This window comes from Pholis gunnellus (genome assembly GCF_910591455.1).
Source record: "Pholis gunnellus genome assembly, chromosome: 4".
In the NCBI taxonomy this organism is placed as follows: Eukaryota; Metazoa; Chordata; class Actinopteri; order Perciformes; family Pholidae; genus Pholis; species Pholis gunnellus.
Window position 1 is genome coordinate 7,092,747 of NC_136530.1, and position 21,288 is coordinate 7,114,034.

General features: G+C 41.2%; 2 protein-coding genes across 2 annotated transcripts; one reads left to right on the forward strand and one right to left on the reverse strand.

The window, feature by feature from the left end:
• Positions 1 to 1,089: 1,089 nt before the first annotated feature.
• On the reverse strand, positions 1,090 to 15,786 carry selp (selectin P). The gene is made up of 30 exons (XM_079157860.1): positions 15,744 to 15,786; positions 15,213 to 15,617; positions 14,963 to 15,067; positions 14,663 to 14,854; positions 14,322 to 14,513; positions 13,986 to 14,174; positions 13,700 to 13,885; positions 13,386 to 13,592; positions 13,070 to 13,246; positions 12,822 to 12,951; positions 10,844 to 10,902; positions 10,349 to 10,741; positions 8,780 to 8,959; positions 8,395 to 8,411; positions 7,435 to 7,513; positions 6,947 to 7,333; positions 6,735 to 6,842; positions 5,779 to 5,964; positions 5,498 to 5,689; positions 4,717 to 4,902; positions 4,429 to 4,614; positions 4,184 to 4,333; positions 3,843 to 4,028; positions 3,495 to 3,680; positions 3,142 to 3,327; positions 2,828 to 3,013; positions 2,418 to 2,606; positions 2,129 to 2,317; positions 1,463 to 1,579; positions 1,090 to 1,369 (listed from the first exon to the last, which is right to left on the reverse strand). Coding segments are annotated over exons 1-30 (5,217 nt in total). The 5' UTR covers positions 15,745 to 15,786; the 3' UTR covers positions 1,090 to 1,298.
• A 2,344-nt stretch (positions 15,787 to 18,130) lies between these two features.
• On the forward strand, positions 18,131 to 20,040 carry LOC306694477 (14 kDa phosphohistidine phosphatase). Its single transcript, XM_079157357.1, has 3 exons — positions 18,131 to 18,347; positions 18,692 to 18,816; positions 18,935 to 20,040. The coding sequence occupies exons 1-3, from the start codon at positions 18,206 to 18,208 to the stop codon at positions 19,025 to 19,027; spliced, it is 360 nt and encodes a 119-aa protein (XP_079013483.1). The 5' UTR covers positions 18,131 to 18,205; the 3' UTR covers positions 19,028 to 20,040.
• The last annotated feature ends 1,248 nt before the right edge of the window (positions 20,041 to 21,288 follow it).

Consider the following 21,288-nt stretch of genomic DNA (forward strand, 5'->3'; position numbering starts at 1 on the left):
TACGGAGTGTGTGTGTTTCTTTGAGTATCTGTGTCTGTATCTGCTCTAAGTGTCTGGCATGCGTGTATGTGCTCATGTGTTAGGTGGAACGACACTCTTTGTCGTTGGGACTGAAGTATCATAATGTAGTTCCTTGTATCTTTAGAGGTAGATGAAGGGAGAGGAGCCAGACTTAAATATCAGGGAAGGAAGCCAAGGTGGTCAGCTGCAGGGCTTTTTTCCCCTTCTTGTGCGCGAGTCTGTGCACAGTTGGCACGCATATATGGTTGCCAGCAGCAGTGGGTGGGATGAGGAAAATAATCAAACCGTGATCATACGGCCACAGCAGGTAGCAATAACCTCATTATTATTCTGACGGTAGCCAAACAGTTTCCTGTCGACAGTGTGGTTATTTATTGCACCCTTCATGCCAACCACAGGCCACAAACCCTCTGTCTTTTAACCGCTATAATTGGCTTCATGCTGTTGCAGCGCCAAGACAGATGCACACGCTTTGCTGAAGATACTCCATTGGCCACTTCCCGCACAAGTCTGGGGGTAAACTATTGGCACAAATACACAGGGAAGATTCTATACATTAGATACAGCCATACAATAGAAATTCCATACTTAAACAGGAGGTGGATTTACACCTAAATCGGTAAGTATAAAACGTATATCAGCCCTCATATGAAATATGTTTTCAACGCCATGTGAGTCACAGTTCAGGCAATTAAATTTAAAATACTGTGTTTGTGAATTTCCCCTAAATGTGGGATCAGTGCCCAGTGTGACACATTGCACTGAGCCTGATAATAGATCACCTCATTACCACTCAGTGACAGCAGCTTTCTGGTCTCTAAATGTGCTAAACTGACACTTTGTGGCAGTTTGGTAATCTCAGAGGTTTTCTGCCACTTCCCCCAATTGACCCCGCAGTATTGGTTCTTATTGAGGAGGTCAAATGTGGTTACACTGAGCTGCAAGGGAGGGCACCAGCAACACAGGGTCACCCAACACTGTAACAAATGACACTGCACACAGACAACAAAGAATGACAACCCTGATATCATGCTTAATGTACATTCTTATAGTTTATTGACAAGCAAACAAGCAAACTTTACTTTATGTCTTTAATAATGAAACAAATGTGCATGATTATCTACATTTTCAGCATTTTCTGATTGGAAATTGAAATCACAGTTAAGGCGAAGCGCTAATCCTACTGTAAGCTTTTGGTACCAGTATCATAACTACCAGGCTTCATACAGTAATAGCAAGCAATAGGCTGCAGTATTTGAAATGACTTGCTGGAAAAATCAAGTCTCAAAATCAAATACTGGATTATATCTCTGTCCCCATGCAGGTGCATCAGATATGGTTGTTTTTCCTGCAAAAATCAGAAACAAGGATCAGGGACACACTGTGAGTGCTGCACCATGTATGTGTATGTATGAGACTGCAGCAGTACTGTAGGTCTCACCCCTTTTCTTAAATCGCATTATAATGAACAAAGCCAGTCCTATCAGGAGAAGTGGCACAGCAACGGAGGCTGCTCCTACACCCGTGGACAGCAGCATGGCAGTCCCCGCTGACACACCTTCCACAAGAACACACAAGATCACAGTCAATACAAGGTTTTTACAACTTATTTTATATTTTCACTGCATGTTCCTTGATCCACAGATTATTCATCATAATTCCACCACTTTGGTCCAGACTGCAATATCTAAACAACTACTCGATGGATTATCATAAAAGTTTTTACAGACATTCATGAGGATGGAGTCTAGTGATCTTGGTGACACCCCCTCTAGCGCCAACAGCAGGTCAAAGCTTTCACTCATCCAGTGAAATATTTCATCATCTACCTGATGATCCTAATGACTTTGGTGACCCCCTGGACTTCTACTCTAGCGCCACCATGAGGTTGATATTTGCTATTTTAAAATGTCTTAACAACTGTTGGAAAGAATGCCCTAAAAATGTCCAATGCTTTGGTTTATAATCAAATTCATGCAAAACTAATGACATTCCCATCAGCCTCAGCTGTAGTTTTTTTTATTTTATACTATTTATATATAAAAGTATTGCTTAATATCAGCATGTTAGCATTGTCATGTGTTCATGTGATGAAAAATCTATTTACCTGAGCAGTTAGGCAGGCTGTCATTCCAAAACCCAGAGGAGGAGCAGAACAGCACCTCTGTGCCGTTCAGGGAGAATCCCTCCTCACAGGTGAAGAGACACTGGGAGCTGAAGCTGAAGTTCCCAAGAGGATGGGAGCAGTTCATAGACAGGGATAAAGACATGGCCCGAATGGCTTCACACTGTACAGCTGAGATGTGGAAAGGACAGAAATTGTAATTACTGACATTGGATCAGCCGTTTGAATACCAGCATGACAAAAGAAAGTTTAAGGTATAGTGAGCACTCACGTTGGCACGTGGGTGGATCTTGACTCCAGTAACCTGAGTTGTTGCATGTCATAGTTGGTGTTCCTCTCCGCCAGAAGCCCTCAGTACATTCAAAGTCACAGTGGGAGCCATAGCTGAAAGGGGAATGTGGATGGCTGCAATTCATCTCCCCATGATGTGGAGCCGTGGCCAGTAGAGGGCATGGCTGTGCTGTATATAACAAAAAATATGACCATCAGCTTCACACCAAATAATCCTCATCTTCTGGGTATTCCCTTCAAGATCTAATTATTGATTTAGGACGTGACAAGTTAATTAATGTATGGACAGATGTAAACGCACATTCCAAATCACAAGTGTACAGTAATGTGCACACAGCAGGAGGGAATATATGCCAAGTGCATCTCCGATATTATATTATGATTTATTACCCAGACAGTGGGGCATTTCTCTGCTCCACATGCCCAAAGAGGTGCACTCTGTGTCAGCTGTGCCTTTCAGGACAAAGCCTTCCTCACAGGTCGATGTGCACTGAGAACCAAAACTGAACTCTTCATGGGGATCAGAGCAGAAAAAGGAGCCATGAGAGGGAGAGCTCAGATTGGGACATCTTTTAGCTGCAGGGGGAACAGAGAGAGGGAGAAAGCAACAGCTTTACTTGGTGCAGATTACAGTTAAAACATCTAAACCATTAAATGCAGAGCTCTTCTATGGAGTATAATCAATCAATTATTACAAACTTTACCCAAGCAATGTGGGGTGTCGGTGCTCCACGCGCCCAGAGAGGTGCACTCTGTGTCAGCTGTTCCATTCAGGAGGAAACCCTCCATACATGTTGACGTACACCGAGAACCAAAACTGAACTCTTCATGGGGATCAGAGCAGAAAAAGGAGCCATGGGAGGAAGAGCTCAGAGTAGGACATCTTTTAGCTGCAGGGGAACAAGAAGAAGGGGAACCCAATATATTTTTAAGAGCTTCACATGGTAAAGACGTGCAGTCAAGCCATCTAAACCATTAAATAAGGAGCTCCTCTTTTGTTTTTGAAAATCAGATCATGATATAGATTTACTGTCTTTCTGTTGTTGTATTTTTTTACCCGAGCAACGAGGGATGTCTGCGCCCCATGTGCCCAGAGACGTGCACAGTGTGTCAGCCGTCCCATTCAGGATAAAACCTTCCTCACAAGCTGAAGTGCACAGAGAACCAAAAGTGAACTCTCCATGAGGATCAGAGCAGACTAACGAGCCATGAGAGGGGGAGCTCACAGTGGGACATCTTTTTGCTGCAGGGGATCAAGGAGAAGGAGAACCAAATATATTTCAGCGCTTTACATGATAAAGACGAACAGTCAAGCCATCTAAACCATTACATTAAGAGCTCCTCTGTTGTTGGGGAAAAACAGATCAAGATAGAGATTTTAGTCTTTCAGCGTTGTTTTTTTTACCCAAGCAACGAGGGATGTGTGCGCTCCATGTGCCCAGAGACGTGCACAGTGTGTCAGCCGTCCCATTCAAGAGAAAGCCCTCCTCACAAGCTGACATGCACCGTGAACCAAAAGTGAACTCTCCATGAGGATCAGAGCAGACTAAGGAGCCATGAGAGGGGGAGCTCACAGTGGGACATCTCTTAGCTGGAAAGGGAACAGAGAGAAGGAGAGACCAAAAACATTATAGCTGTATGGTGTAAAGTGATACCAGAAATAAATTACAGATCATGATACAGACATTTTATTCATTTGTTCAATTTCTTTATCCGAGCAATGTGGTAAGTCTGCGCTCCACATACCCAGGGAGGTGCACTCAGTGCTGGCTGTCCCATTCAGTAGAAAGCCCTCGTCACAGGTTGTCGTGCACAGAGAACCAAAACTGAAGGATCCATTTGGGTCAGAACAGGATAGGGAGCCACGAGGAGGATTTATTGGGTTACACCTCTTAGCTTGAAGAAATGCATAGACAGGGGAGAGACTATTAGGTAACAGTCAGATTACTTAAAGGAGTGATGAAAACAAACGGATTCATCTGTGGTCATACCCTGGCAAACAGGAAGTGCATAACTCCAGTCGCCCTGTGAAGAACATTTCGTCACGTTTGTGCCAATCAGATCAAATCCCTTTTCACATTGCACAGTGCATATTGAGCCATAGCTGTACACTCCCAAATGGTCCTGGCATTGCATGGAGGCATGGGGTGGAGCCTTTAAACTGCCGCACTGGACCACTGGAGAAGAAGAAGAAACGCTATTACTCATCAGAGCAGTTGTCTGTTTTCAGGAAGCTTGTGTTGCTTTCAAGGAGCCCTGACATCATTTCTGTGACCCACCTGCGCAGGTAGGTGTAGGGCTGCTCCATTGTCCCGAGGCCAGACAGGTGAATGTGTCCTCTTTGGTCAGGTAGTAGCCTTCCTGGCAGGTGAAGTTACACCGCGAGCCAAAGGAGAAAGACTCCAGAGCGTCCACACATGTCACGTTGCCCGTGACGGGAAAGAAAACGGGGGAGCACTTTTTAACTGTGGTGGGATATAGATATAAATCACACTTAGTCCACTCAATGGTCAATGTTCCTATGAAATACGTCAGTTAGAGCAATTGTGTATTATGACTCCACTTTCATAAACATACCATGAGCATGAGGTGGGGGATGTGAATAACCATGCTGACATCATTTACAGTCAAGGGAAACCGTAACTGCCTACCCACATTAAATAACAATGTTGGTTTCTCGAATGCAGACAAATGAGTGTGAAGTAAAGTGATGACAGATGTGACCTGAACCTAATCTGCTGTGCAGTCTGGACAGGATGTGACTACACATTGAGGCCAGCTAAGTATTGGAAAAAGCAGTCAATCTATTAACAGGGGTCAAGTTTACCAAAAAAGGAAGTTACATGAAAAGTGTCAGTTGTAGAGAAATTCACAAAAAATATTCAAATAGCAAATAGCTATCAGTAACATTAAATTACAACTAGTGTTAAATTACTGAGTCTTAATGTTCAAATGTCCCTATGGGGACAATAAAGTATATTGTTTCCTATAGTATCCTATCGCTTGGTAAAACATCATTGGGTTTAATTCTACATTCAAAGGTAATGACAATCACTTTACTTGTACATGTGGGGACACTGGCTGTCCACTGGCCGGTGTGGTCACAACGTATCTGGTTCGGCCCAATGTGCTCGTAGCCTTCATCACACCTGACCTCACAGGTGGAGTTGTAGCCGTAAAGTGCGATGGGGTGGCTGCAGTTCATTCTACCTGCACTGATGTTGGTGTGGTTCAGAACTGGACACCGTTCAACTAAGAAAGGCAGTGACAAACATTTTCCTTGTAACTTTGGCAGCTGAAATAACAAATGTTTTGGCGTTGTTGAGATCCAGTTGGCATACCTTGACACAGAGGGACAGGGTGGTTCCAACGTCTGCTGGCTTGGCACTGCAGTTGGGGCACGCCGACCAACTGAAAGCCAAGTTCACAGTGGAAATGGCAGGAAGAGTTGAAACGATTGGACCCATGGGGATGGAAACAGTAGTGAGAACCTCGTTCTGGATCCAGCAAGGGTTCGCATGCGATTGCTGAAGAACATAAAGATGAAACAAGATACTATATATTTTTAGATATATTATTTTAATTAACTTACAGAAAGAGGTCATGGTTGGCTTGAGGGGAGACATTCCAGGTGAATAGGGCAAAATATTAATTAATTCTTAATATGTCACCATGAAACTTCCCCAGTTGATAACTTACACTAGGACAATTAGTTTTTATATTACAAGTTTCTTGTATATGCAAATTAGGCATTATTTTATCAAATTTGTGCTAATCTGCATACATTTCCAGAACAGAAATCTGAACATTGGATGGAGCTTTTAAAAAATGTTGTCATATTTTTAGGAATAAAATGTTAAATCAGGCTATGAATAATATGTGAAGAAAACCCTCTGAAAGAGAGATTTCCAGCTCAGTCTGAGAAAAAAAACCTCACTTTGAGGAAACGGCCTTTAAAGATGTGTATTGTAATCTTCCATACATTTAGCGAGACACTACAGGTAAATGGGGTAAAAATTGTAGATATCACCATTAAACTTCTCCAGTTGATTACTTAAATTAGAACAATTATTTTTGTATTATTATGATGCATTATCTAATGCTAACTCATGTAGAATTTAGGAGAAATATACAGACCCAAATAGACAACGTGTAGAAAAATAAACACTCTTAGGACAGAAGACACATTATGGAAGCAAAATAGCCCAAAATCTCAAAATTGACTGAAGCATGAAAAAACAATGTTTTTGTCTGTAGTGTCTCTCCTTAAATACATTATGATAAAAAGATTGCTCACCCTCTTCGCAACGTGAACCCAGGAAACCAGGATGGCACCGGCAGGTATAGTTTCCTATTATCTCCACACAGTCTGCATTGGTGCTGCAGGAGTCCTGTGTACAAGAGGCTAACACACACACATACATACAGAGGGTGATCTCACATGCTACAATAAGTCTACAGGAGTCAGTAAATGTATCCATCGGATAAAATAAGGGGTGTTTTTTTTACCAGTGAAACAGATGGTTCCCTTCTTCTTTAGACAGCTCTCATTGTTCCACTTGGCTGTGTCTTTCCCCCTCTTAATGTAAATCTCCACACAGTCCTGAGCTGCTATGTTATCTGGCTCCTCTGATGCCCAATTCTGAGCATCTTCAGGCACCCTCTCATGGGTGTCTTCCCAGACCCACTCTTCGCCCTTTTTGCCTATGCCTATCCAGTAATATTTTGGGTTAAACGGCAGCAGATTGTTGATGAAGTCACTCTCCGCCTGGTTCCGGATGGGCACCATGTCTGTGAAGTGCTGAAGGCACCACTTGCGGGCATCAAGCCAGCTAAGGTTTGGAGTGGTGCTGTAGTTGTAGGTCCATGCCTGTGCTCCTCCTCCGCTGCTCAGGTCTAGGATTAGGTTAACATATGATGAGACAAAATTGAACCGGTGAAGCTAGAAAGAGTGGAGCCTGACTGAGTTTGATTCCTGTAAGATTATGCAGACGTACCTTGGACAAATACAATGACTGTAACTATCAGCAACATGTGATGCAGGCTTTGTCTAGTATCAACCGATTCTGGAAACATCTGAAATAAAAAGCGATTTTTTTTTTTTTATAATCGTATAAAAGTGTGAAACACTTGCACTGATATTTCACAGGACTTACCGTTTGATACGCCTTAAGTCACTCAGTCTTGTCGATGCATTTACTCCACTTTGCTGACTACCAATGGCAAAGTGGTATTAATTGTCCTGCAGGGAATGAGTCAATGACCAATTTTGTAATATCACTTTTAACCGTGACTTCCTTTCAGGAAGGACACCTCCTCTACCACCCATAACTCTCTGGGAACACAAACACAGAGACCCAGACACACATGCACCACACACATACAGTCACTCATTTTAAGATTCATTTTATTGAATTAGTCTCATCGTTAGCAAAGATACCACAGAAATTCACCTCTAATGTTGTTAAATCATTTTACATAATGCATGATCTAATAATGAGCCATCACATACACATACTTTATATCCATGCAGTGTATCCAAATGAAGCTTAAACATACAGTATATTAGACAAAACGCTTAGCTAACTGATTATCCTAGCATACAGGCTGTGCAGCCGGTGGCTGTTTAGGTTTATTTAATAACCATGTACTAAAATGAATACGAGTAACTGCATTAGGTTCATAATAGATATATTTTGGTCCCAGTTGTCCGTCATCCCTGTGCCTCAGTGAATGGACTTGTAGCTTCTTCAGGCTGCCTGTGAGAGACGAGCAGATTGACATTAAAGGGACACTTGCCGAATATTTTACTGAACTAAATCACAGTTTACGTAAAATGTTGTAGCATTTTTGTTAACAGTAGTACTGAACATTTGAGTGTATCAACTTTTCAAATATTGGATGTGCGTAAATGGGTGGAGCGGCTTTGGACAAGTACATTTCAACACTGACCTTACTTGAGCAAGTTTCTTTCCTGTGAGAAATGAACAGACAAACAGATCACTTTTGGAGGTCTGGTGCAACAACATGCATCTCTATTTCGATGTAGTGTGATTGAGAAACACTAACTTTTTCTGCGCTTCATCCAGCAAAAACAGATGCAGCAGAAGGCTGAGACGGCTGCACACCCAACCACAGCCAACAGAGCCTGTTTATAGACTGAGAAGATAAGAAAGTTCCTTTTTTTATCCTGAGTCATACAAAACTTGACAAAGTGATTTTGAACAAGATATAAATTCAACTACTACAGCTTCCACCGCCAATAATAATAATAACTCATCACAAGCAGAATCACTTCTGCAGAGAAACAGCAAAACCAGTACAATGACTTCAAACAATTACTTGCACAAGAAGGTCTCGGGCCGCTCCAGACCCCCGTGACCCCACAGGTAACATCCTGCGAGCCTGTTATCAGGAAGCCTGGGTAGCATTTAAACCGACAGGTTGAGTTGAATGTCAGCTTTTCTCCCGAGCAGCTAAGGTATCCGTTATCAGGCTGAGACAGAGGGGGGCATTCCACAGCTGAAAGCACAAACAGGTTAAAGTTTACTAGGGATGCAGTCATGTAACGTCTTACGCCAGCATTCTACTGTCATAACAACACATAGCACACACATGCCGATGCAAGTATTTTGTTCAGTACTTTGAATGTGAACCTCAGACTTGACTCAGGAAACAGAGGAAACAGATGCGAGGCTTATGATGACATATTTTGTCTAAAAAGACATTTAATTTCTGAAGAAGTGCAGTCTGGGTCAGTGAACTATGCAGAGGAAGGAGATAGTGAAGTCCATAACATCAGAATGTGACTTATTGCTGAGATAAAAATATACAACACCTGAAATTGCTGAAAGTGAGAGTTTTCAGGTATGCTTAATAATTGTCAGGAAATAAAAGGCTTCTAAGCTTACAAGAGCAACTCAGACTGACATTCTAAGGTTGTATTGGTGCCTGATTATGATGACAGAAAGAATTGACATCAATTTACTCTTGTTGATATCAAACCTGCATCAACAGATTTTTGAACACTTAGAGGCAGTGGATCAAGCTGTGATCCCGAAACTGACATTATTGTCACAGTTTAGGTTTAAATGGGGAACTTGTTACCAAACAGCTGCTTTTTGATCATCCAGCTTATACGGAGTAACATTTGCATTCATTCGAGTCGTGTTTGTTTCCACCAGATGACCGTACATCCCATATCTAGTCACTCTCTTTTTAGCTCTGTTTTTGTTCTCCACCAACATCTCAGGGAAATATATATAATTTTACCGTTAAATGCTCCACTATGCTCAGCAATAAGGCTACAGGGCTGGTCAGGTAGTGTACAGTGTGTTTTTTTAGCTTTCAGCTGCTGCTGAAACAATGGTAGCAGTAAGTGGTGAGAACCAAAACAGTAAAGTTGCGGACTGGAGAATTAAAACAATAAGCTGAAAGACACTCAAATCTATAAAGCTCTATAGAGCTAGATTACGGTTACATGTTATGTGCAGTTAGCACGTATTGCTGAATAAATTATGAAGAATTTTTGGTCTTAAATTCACCTTTATGTAGTTTATGGACATGAACAATTCCACCGACAAAAAACTATTTCAGTGTAAAAATGGGCACGCGAGATAACTTTCCCAACAGATTAACTTGAAAAAATGTCAACCTCTTTTTTAATTACACAACACCTACTGTAATAATGGATGACATTGTTCCAGAGAGCAAACTCCTCACCTGTTTGGCACCTGTTTCCCTTGAAGCCAGGTTCACAGAGGCAGGTTATGTTATCTATGGTCTCCTGGCATCTTCCTCTGTCACATGATGTTGCCTTACATTGGGCTGTTAAGAAAAAGTGCAACGTTAAAACAACCTCTATCACTTTTGAAACTGTGACAACCAACAAAATGAATCAGCTTCACGTACCTTCATAACAAACAGGGTATTTTCGAGTGGCGCACTTCTCATCATTCCACTTCCCTCTGTTTTTTCCATTGTTCACGTAGATTTCCACGCAAAACTCCGTGATGTGGTTGTTGTTGGGCTCGTTTTCTGCCCATGACTGCTCACCAATCCATGTGCTGTTATTCCCAATCCAGGTCCACGTCTCATTCGTGTGGTTTTTAGTGATTCCAATCCAGTAATACGGAGTTTTACTTTTGGTTGGCAGCCAGCCGACTAAATAGTCGTTCTCTGCCTGGTTTTGGATGACCACCATGTCTGTGTAACTGCTCTGGCACCACTGTCGAGCCTGGGTCCAGTTCATAGTTATATCTGAGCGATGATATTTCCAGCCCACGGTAGTCTCGGCCAAGATACCTAATGTGCATTTTGAAAAAAACAAAAGTTAAGAACAACTCTAGAGTGATAATTCACCATCCGATCCAATTGTGCCTTAATGCTAAAAAAAATAACACTCACCAAGGAGGAGGATTAGCATCCACTTCATTTTCATTGAGTGAACGACAAACACCTGCTGTCTGACCAAAAAAAAACAGAGAATCAGAGAATAAATATTGATGAATACCATCATAAAAATAAGAGAATAAGCGTACTTACCCAGAGCTGGTATTTTAGAATATAAACAATATATATCCTAAATTATATGAATCAGCTTGCTACTTAAGTTAAACTGCTTTTCTAATCGTATCAAATATAAAACTTCACACCAAAGCGTTTCAGTAAGTGAATGTAAGAATGGTGCAAGCAGAGATCAATGTCAGGCTTTTATAATTCTCATAGGTTATGCAGTCCAACATTATGATATAATACCTGGATGTTTACTTTCCAGAGTGAATGCATGTGATGAATGAATTACTGACTTAATGACCTCTTATACCTGAATAGACCTTTTGGGAAATGGCCTTTGTTTCCTGTAAGCGTGGGGCAAATCAGGGGCAGATTTTCTTTTTACAAAAGAGAACACAAACAATATAGAAATGTTTAAAATTAAAGTAAAGCACAGTGAGGGTCACCATTGAATATTGGAGCCAACACAGAGAAATACTTCCTCGCAAAAAATATTTTATAATAGGGATAATTTAGCCAGTTTTTGCAACTAATTGCATGTTCTTGGGTGCTTTGTTTAGGTGATGTATACTTTTACCTTTACTTAGAAAACACATTTTTGACTTTTTGAAATTATCTTTTTATATATTGACTCAAATCTGTTGCGTACTGTACATACTAGCAGCATGGAATAAAGCATTTCCCTTGTATAAGCTTAGCTGACCGTTGTTAGTGATACAGAATTACTGCATCCTGACATTTTGAGAGGTCAAGTTTTAAACAGCAACACATGACAGAGTGCCCATGCTGTCTTCAGCCTTCAGTCTGATTGATGGTATCCGATTTATTTATGAGTGCTGACATAGAAGACTCTGAATCTGGTGAAACAAACAATGGTGACGATCTGTAAAACAGATTACCCCAGCAATATAGCTCTTCCTGCAGCCTCTCACTGTTATCCGTCTCTGTCCTGACCATTATGATGGAGTGAACAGAAACAAGACTAATGTTTGCATTGTATTTGCAAAAAAAACCTGGATCTCTGAAAAAACACATGAGATCCTGCAATGTCAGGATAAATGTTCCTACCCAGTGTGGGAATGTATTGGTGTTGCGTGTGGAGTTGATGGCTGAACTTTTCTACAGTACCAGTGTATCAGCGGAGTGACATGACTGACTATATTTCTATTTTCTTAACTGACAATATAAATATTCGTTGATACTAAAAGATGCAAAGACCACAAGCAAATGAAAGTTTGAAGTTTTATTATGACTAGAAATCAGCACTGCTTTAAGAATACAGAGATATGAATGAGCATTTCAAATGCAATAACCATCGGTTAAATAAATAGTACATAAATACCGAAATACTAAAATTATTCACAGTTCTGCGCGACATGGCATTCTTGGCGTTATGTAATATTTACGATAACATGAATAGAGCCACCTTTCCAGCATACTCGTAAAGCTTTAGAACAATGTGTTCAATATAAAACTCCCTTTGGGAGGAAATACAGTACATACTAATAATAACAAAATTACAGAGCAAATCGTAAGATTCAACAATATGCTCTCACATATTCAGTTTTCCTGTTAACAAGTTTAATACTAATGTAATGTATTTATATTGTTCACATTACTATGACTGGTGACTCATATACAGCTATTGTTAGAGATACATTCAGTTATCCTTAGTTGTCTCTGAAGAATATGACTGTGTTCTATATGAGGCTGCCAATGCTGTTTTTGTAGACTTGTGGAGGGTCCTCTATGTCAGAGTTGCTGTAAGAAAAGACCAAAGAAAAAGATGAGCACTGCGATTCAACAAACAGGTTTCTTAAAAAAAAATAAAAAAAACGTATGATTTCAGCGAGGTGAATGCTTATCTGACCTGTTAAGCTCAAACTTGGTTGCTCTCTGTTTCAGTCGCTTCAGGATCCACATAGCCAGAGACAGACCAGACAACAGAGCGCCCCCTGTTGCCACACCAGAAGCAATGGCAGTGACCGGAGATGGGGGAGCTGTCGAAAACATAATGAAATGTGAATTATTTGACCTTTTTTTTTTATCTCTAAACATGTATTTTGTTCAGGTGTTGTATCAAAATATCTTCTAACGTTTGTTCCTTTTCTGTCTTACCTTGGCAGGTGGGTGCAGTAGTCCAATTGCCATGCCGATCACAGGTCAGCAGCTCATGCCCGTCTAATGAGTAATCTTGATTGCATGTGAAGGAGCACTGTGAGTTGAACACTGGCTCACCGTCTGAGCAGTTGATATGACCGTTTTCAGGAGCCTCGAGCAACGGGCATCTCACTGCTGTGGGAGAGGACAGCAAGGATTTAGATGTTATCCATCACGTATTGATGAAGGAGATCACGTTTTAGTGACGCAACCCTAACATGCAAATAGCGAAGGTATTACTGACAATGCAGGTAAAGTGGGGATATGTCTGTACCTGTGCAGTTTGGTGGTGCGGTGGTCCACCGGCCTGGATTTGCACACTCCATGCTGAGTGCACCCTGCAGCTCATGGCCTTCATCACAGCTGAACATGCAGACCATACCGAGTGGATGGGGGGTGACAGCAGAAGCAGGTGAAGACAGAGAAGGGCTGCAACTGATCTGGGCACTTGTTGGGATCTCAGGAGCAGGACATCCCATTGCTGAAAAGAAAAAAAAATAAAGATGATGAGGTGTCAGGACGTAGCACATAATGAGAGTACAAATAGTGTTGTAAGCACAGATGTATGTGAGCATTATGCTACCATACCTTTGCAGGTAGGTATGGCATTACTCCACTGTCCGTCCTCAGAACACTGAGTGCTGTGCGCCCCCTGCAGATCAAAGCCTGCCTCACAGCTGAAGCTGCAGGTGGAGTTTGGCCGCAGTTCAGTCAAAGGTTGGCTGCACTGGGGGATGAGTTGAGCTCCTACCTCTGGATTCTGGCAAGTGATGGCTATAACACATTAAAAAAAATGTTTTAATGTTTGCCACAAAGGCACAAAACAAGAGAGCTCTTAGAGGGTGATTGGATTCAACTTTAAGCGCGCCCTCACCTTCACAGCGAGGCTTCCTCTCGCTCCACACAGCTGCTGACGTGCACGTCACCGTGCTCGGTCCCACCAGGCGGTAGCCGGGGGCACAGCTGAAGCTGCAGGTGTTTCCGTAGCTGAACATCACATCTGCATCGTCCCCACATCTAATAAATTCATTGTCCAGCTGCTGGAGAGGCGGGCACTGGACAGCTGCAAAATGGAGGGGGAGCAGAACAGGTCAGCAGTATTCTTTAAAAAAAAACAACAACATGATAATTGACTGAAATACAAAATAGCTTTGATATAATGGATAATACAAAATCCTACGAGATAAAAACATAAAAAGTGTCGGTGTACCGAGACAAAGCGGCTGCGAAGCATTCCAAATTCCTGAGGCTTCACATAGCAGGGTGTTAGACGGGGAACCGGCGAGTACGTAGCCTTCGTCACAGGTAAACACACAGGTGGACTGGTAGCTGGAGGAGCCCAGAGGATCGGAGCACTTCATGGATCCTCTTGCTGGACTTGACAGCAACTGACACTGGACCACTGTGGACGACAGGAAACACGTTACAGCAGGCTCCATCATAGTAATAATACAATTCTGTTGCTCTCAATATGATGACTTGAAATCAAGATTGGTCAATATCACATCACTTTGCTTATTTTTTGCAGCTTTGCAACACACCACAACTCACATTCACATGTAGGAGGCTGCTCGGACCACTTTTTGGAGGCAGTGCACGTCAGGGGTCTTGACATACTCAGCTGGTATCCTTCCTCGCATGAATACTGGCACAAGGAGTCGTAAGAGAAGTTCCCATACTTATGAATGCAATCTACACTTCCTTTGTATGGAACGGTCACCTCCTCTTCGGTACACTGGACAACTGTCAACAAAGAAAACCAGACACAATTAGATATCAGGTCCTGGCTGTAAGCGACTTAAAGTAATGCAAACTTGAGAACAATTACAACATAATTGTATTTTTTTTTACCTTGCTCGCACGTCTCTCCGTAAAAGCCCTCAAAGCAAGCACACTCGTGGCTGTTGATGGTTTCTACACAGTCTCCATAGCGGCACGAGTCGTTCTTACAGGCAGCTGGAGAAAGAAGCAGTACGTTCATATAACTTGCAAAAACACATCAAAAGGTAATTACAAAGAGTCAAATCAATAGATTCCCTCTTGACAAACAAAAATAAGACAGCTTAAATGAGCAGCTCTTGAATCCCTAATTTTTGCTCACCTGTGTAGCAAAGAGCGGTCTTCAACTTTTCACACCTCTCATCATTCCATTTTCCGGGCTGCGATTCCCTTTGAATGTACATCTCCACACAATCCTCGCTCACCCTACTAATACGTCCCTTTTTGCCGTTGTTTGGCTCGCCCTTTGCCCAGTTGGTTGCTTCCGCTGTCAGAGTCTTGTTGGTTCCTACCCAGGTCCAGACATTGTTGATCTTGCGTATTCCAATCCAGTAGTATTGGGGTTTCTTGGGCAGCCAGCTGTTGAGATGCCCGATCTCCTCCTGGTTCTGGATGGCCACCATGTCTGTGTAGTTCGTCTTGCACCAGGCTCGGGCTTCCGGCCAAGTCATGATGGTGTCAGAGTAGTAGTAGGACCAGCACTCTACACTAGTCAACATGCACAGCACTGAGGATGGAGGACAGAGATACAAATTAGATGGTAGAGTAATAAAAAAAAAGAAAAAGCTACATAGAAGAAAACACAAGTTGAAAGTGGGACTCTAAAGATTCTGTTTACATTAGAGTTACATACTTGAGCAAAGAAAGGTCAAGCTGATCCATGAGGTCTTAGGTCTGCGGGTCTGAAGTAATCCAAAGCAGAACTCCTATCAGAATAAGTAAAAAAGACCAATTAAGAATTTGAAACCCTAAATGTATCACTGACCACAAACAGCAATGAAGGAATTTGCACTAAAGAGAACTTAAATTGATTTGTCCACTTACCATTTTAAGTGGTATGTGTGATAACCGGCAAAAGACTCTTAGTATTTCTTTAGTCTCTTCACGTCTGAGGATGAGATGATTCTGACTTTTATGTGCAGAGGTGCCTGCTTTTATACCCTCCGTTGGTCTGGTCCACTTTTCCTGGAAGCGCTCATCAGAAGTCAGCTATTCATGGAAATTCCCACCTCCCACCACCACTGCCCCATCCCACCAGGGTCCTTGGAAACTTCCCCTCTCTCTGTTTTACTCTGACGCAAAACAAATCCTTCGTTTTAATATTAGTATTGTTATCATTAGTATCTCATTGGAAAGTATTTCCTCAAGTACTGCATTTAAGTATAGTTGTACTATACTTGAGTATTTCCATTTTATGATACCTTACTTCTACTCCACTACAATTCAGAGGGAAACATTTTACTTTTTACAATCCATATGACTTCTATAGTTTCGTGTTATTTTTAAGATTTCCATTTTCATCCAAACGTATGCTGAACTTACAAAATGTGATGTATTGATTTACATTAAACTACTCAGTTAGACATAGCTCCAGCTCAACCACATGATTAAATCACTAATAATACTTAAACAATGTATATTTTACAACAATCGTGCACATTGACAGGGGCAATTCTAGTTTTATTCTTGATACTTAATTACATTTAGATAATAATAATATCTTTGACTTAAGCACAATCCTCATTCTCAATGCAGGACTTTAACTTGTAATGTATTAACAAGTACATTACATAGCTTTATTAGTGCGTTTACTCACTGTAAGTAAAGGATCTAAATACGTGCCTAAAATGGTGCTGTACTGATAATGAACTATTGTGCCCAAAAACTTGGCAAATTAGCACACACGTAAGAAAATAAATAGCATGAAGAAGAGTGATACGTTTCCTGGGGAAAGCACGATAGCATTCAGCACACGCAGTGGAGTGAGGGGCGGCTGAGAGGGAAATTGTTTTGGGAGCTGTGAAATCCTGTGAGCTGATAAGACGATTTAGAGTGCCAAAGATATCCTCGTTGTTTCCTCTTATTTGAATTTGAACCTTTTAAATAATTGCCACCAAATGAAAGCAAAGAAAAGTGCAAGCTTCGTGAGTGTGCATGTTGATTAATTCCGGGTGATGCCTAATAGTATTAGTACAAAATGTGCCTGAAGACGATCCATAGACTGGAACTGGCTTTTCACGGTTCAAAGGATGTGCTCATCAAAAAAAAAGGAAAGAGAAAACAAAACAATGCAATGGCAGCGAACAAACACTTTACTATTGTTTAAGAGGTGTCCAGAGACGGGAAACGTGTGGTGCAGGAGTCGAGGCGTCTGCTGGCTGCCTGTGTTTCCAGAAGTGACAGTGAATATCCTTCCTCTCTGACCCGAGGCGCTGGATAGTAGCCGCTGTTGCTTGACACCTCTTAACCTCCACCCTTTCCCCTGAAAAATAATACAAACCAATTCCTAATTAACTTATACTGAACAAGACCAAAGGGAGAGACTCAGTTTCCGCTTTGATTACAACATCCTAAACAGATGCTGATATGGATCATGGTGAGCTGATTAGGGATTTAGTCACAGATTTATTCCTTGAAATAATCATGCATTACAGAAGTGGGCTAGGGCAAATCCCTTTATGTGAGAATTACCACATTACTATTACTGTTATAGACTACTGGAACGATAAAACGCCACTGTCTTATTTGGCATGACGAAGCCTGAAAGGAGAGGTTTGTGTTTGAAGGCCGCACGATGGATTACTGGTGTAAGGGACCATCTGGCAACCAGAGGTTCAACTACCTGTGGCAGAAACTACATCGCTACCAGCTTTGACTCTGACCTTCCTATTAGACACCAGCGGAAAATCTTCTCTGGCTACAGGAAATAACAAATCAGACAGAAAGATAAAAGAAAAGGGTGAACAATAGGCTTGCCAACATGAGACATATTGTTGATCTCTTCCCTTTGCTATTAACTCGGTTGGTAAATGTAAGTTGCAGTGCACCAATCTATAGTATATTGACTACATTATTTCTGGTTTTCGAGGGCTGTACAATTCTAACAGTTCCATCTTGTTGCCACATGGGGTCACCAGCGCGCATTATCGTTAACAGTAATGGCGACAAGGTTGCAAAACTGATCTGTCCCTTTAAGACAGGAAATAGACGTCCCAAATTAAGGCATTAGTGAGAACGCACCATGTTTATCTGTCGTCTGTAGACCTCTGAACGGGTCTGAGAGTCTCCGGTGCTTTCACTAAAGCCACAGTCACAATGGCAGACGCTCTGGCGAAAATCCCCGTTGTTGAGATTGATCCAGAGGGAACCTTTAAGTACATTCTGCTGAGAGTGAAAGTGAAAGATGGCGATGTGCACAAAGACATAGTCCGGGGCACAAAAAGTGCAGAGTATCACAGTAAGTTCATAACTGTATAGCTTGCTGCACAGGAGCGCGTCAAGTGGGTCAGTGTTGCTCGTGACAACATGCAAACCGAGACCTGAAATGTTGCTGCGCAGATTAAAATGGGCTGCGACCTGATGTTCCTTTGGGTAAACGTGCAATGTGCATAAAAACTGCACAGATCAGACAGATGCAACGCTTCCCAACCTCATGTGTTGCAGATATTGGAGGCAGAAGCTTTGAAAGATAAACTGGGAGATTAATGACAGAACATGCTTTAAAGTCTTGCTTTTTTGACTGTCCTGTAACTTAACCAGTTTGTATGTTTTGATTGATGGAATTATTTGAATTATTTACAGATCACATATTTGACAAGGTCAATCCAGCTATGGAGGCCTTGGGGATGGAGTGCAAATGCCTCGGAGGAGGGAAGATAGAGCACAACACCCAAGAGAAAAAACTGAGGGTGTTTGGAGAATCGACTGTAAGTTCCTTTGATTGGAAATGCATTAAAAGCTGAATTAAATACCATTAATACCATACAATAAATGCTCAGTAAACTTTTAATGTGATAATGTAAATGCTTTCTCATTCATTTTCAGGCGTTTGGTAAAGCAGACCATTCTGTGTCTGCAGAGAAGTTGAAGAGTGCCTTCAGCGACTATGAGATCACCTGGTCTGATGACAAAAAATGAACCTACATCTCATTTGAAATATCTGCCTTTATTAGTTCCAAAACAACCTTTATCTGCAACCATTATTTAGTTGAAGTGCACCATTATGCATTATCTGTTTGCTTCTGATTCTGTGAAAGCACAAAATAAAGTGTTTTTTTCATTTTTGTGCACCCAAAATATGAAGGATTTGGTATAAACTCTGCAAACCTCATTTGCCTTATAAATAGAATGATTCATCTTTACTTTTGCTTGGTGTCTGATTGACTTCATCAGAATTGAAAGCCGCTTGCCAAGCGTAAAGTCCATACAGGAAGGGGTGAGCCAGTTGGAATCACTAACATATCCTGTTGCTCTGAGGGAAAGTTTATTGTTTAAAAAAGACGGATAAGAGGGGCTTTCACTTACTGTCATAGTTACAAGCTTTCATGTGTTTGTAATGATAAAAAGTGAATTCCACAGCACTTTACAGACATTTATACAATAATATAAGATCTGACAATCTGAGACAAGAACAACAAAAACAACAGGATAAATTGGCTGAGCTGAGTCATATCAATTTAAAAAAAGGCCTGTTCCTATTTTCTCTTACCTTCCAGCTCACATTGAGCAGCCTAATTCCCTCCAGTTATATTTAATAAACATTTTGGGGGGAATTAGTCATAACTACCTGTGTGGAAAAAAAGATCTAATGTTTTCCATCTGTGGTCTGCACAGTCTAAGGAAAAACAAGACTAACTAACATAACGTCTCACACCCATAGCAATTCTAAGCAGGTTTTTAGTAAATTGTGTGATACACACTAGAAAAATGACAAAATACAGTATAGTCGAAGCAGACATGCACGCTAAAACTGTCAATTTTTGAGTGTGCCATTCATGCACTCACACAATGCAATGCACAAAGGAAATTGAGGTGCTACTCAAAGTTGGAAATATTTCAAATGAATTGTGGGTGGTGGTGAAAACGGCCCGAAAAACATCTTTGAAACAAAAAACAAGTGTAGTCTTAGAAAATAAACATCTCGATGATTATTTGTGAATTTTATTTTGCATTGACATTCCTAATCACAGTTTGATTGACAACCAATGTTACACATATTGTATAATGTCCTGCTTGTATTAATTTGTTAAGTAGGTTGATATTCGTAGACCAACTGCTAAAACAATATGTTCTGACAGTACGTAGTATGGATTTGTGATACAGTTTAAGAGTCTACAGCCACAGCAGGTAGAATGATTACCATGTTCACCCTTTGAGTTTAGCAAGTCAGCATGCTAACATTTACTAATTAGGATTAAACACAAAGTACAGCTGAGGCCGATGTGATGACATTAGTTTTACAGGCATTTGATCATAAACCAATGTATGTACACATTTAAATGTTGACCTGATGATGGTACGAGTTAAAAAAAAGTTAAAGATTACAAAATTCCTGAATTACATTTCATCCCAACTGTTGTTGAGACTTTTAAGTGAAAACCACAAAAAGAACCTCGCGGTGTTGCTAGAGGAAAATCATGGGATTACCAAAGTAATTGTTCATTTGGGATGTGGATGTAGAGGTATTTTACAGGATACGTGAAAACCTTGACCTGCTGTTGGCATCAGAAGGAAAAGTCAGGAGATCATGAAAGGATAATCCTCTGTGGATAGTGAATGTCGAACAAAATATAGCATCTAATAGTTGCTAAAGTATTTTAGTCTGTGGTGGACTGATTGAGCATCTGTCTGTGAAATGCAAATTTAACGGCAAAAAAAAAAGAGATTACATTTACTATTCCTAAAATGTTTGACACTCTAGCATCTGTGATCCATTCTAAGGACGAAAGGTATAAAGCCAAAGTTCTAATCTGTGATGACAGCAAGTGATGATACCTGGGCTGTTCAGGTGCCTCTAAATAGGAGACTAATTTGCTGCTGTTTCAAATCCTTGTTATACGTATTAGCCACAAAATATTACCTTTATTCCCACGAGATTCAACTATCCATATTACAAAGGTCTACATCCTTTTTCCTGTGGGTTTTTCCCATATGGCTGGGTCTTTCTAGGTGCACTTTGTACTCCAGCAGTTAGGCACATTCTTGCCATTACTTTCTTCTTTTCTTTTTTGCTTGTGACTCACCAGCTGTCTGGTGAGCTATAAAGAAAACACTAAGAGGAAGAGTGGTGTGTAACTGTGCTGACTATATTATTAGCTACTGCCGACACACTGAAGAGAGCTCCATTCACCTTGACCCTCATCAGCAGACTTAACATAGACACCGATACTGACGGCATT

Excerpts from the sequence above, each read along its gene's own strand:
- selp (XM_079157860.1), bottom strand. Across the intron at positions 2,607-2,827 it reads AGAAATGCCCCACTGTCTGG|CACAGCCATGCCCTCTACTG; the intron begins GTAATAAATCAT and ends TGTTATATACAG. Across the intron at positions 1,580-2,128 it reads CAGCCTGCCTAACTGCTCAG|GTGTGTCAGCGGGGACTGCC; the intron begins GTAAATAGATTT and ends TTCTTGTGGAAG.
- LOC306694477 (XM_079157357.1), top strand. The coding sequence starts at position 18,206 with ATGGCAGACGCTCTGGCGAAAATCCCCGTTGTTGAGATTGATCCAGAG. Across the intron at positions 18,348-18,691 it reads AAAAAGTGCAGAGTATCACA|ATCACATATTTGACAAGGTC; the intron begins GTAAGTTCATAA and ends AATTATTTACAG. Across the intron at positions 18,817-18,934 it reads GGGTGTTTGGAGAATCGACT|GCGTTTGGTAAAGCAGACCA; the intron begins GTAAGTTCCTTT and ends ATTCATTTTCAG.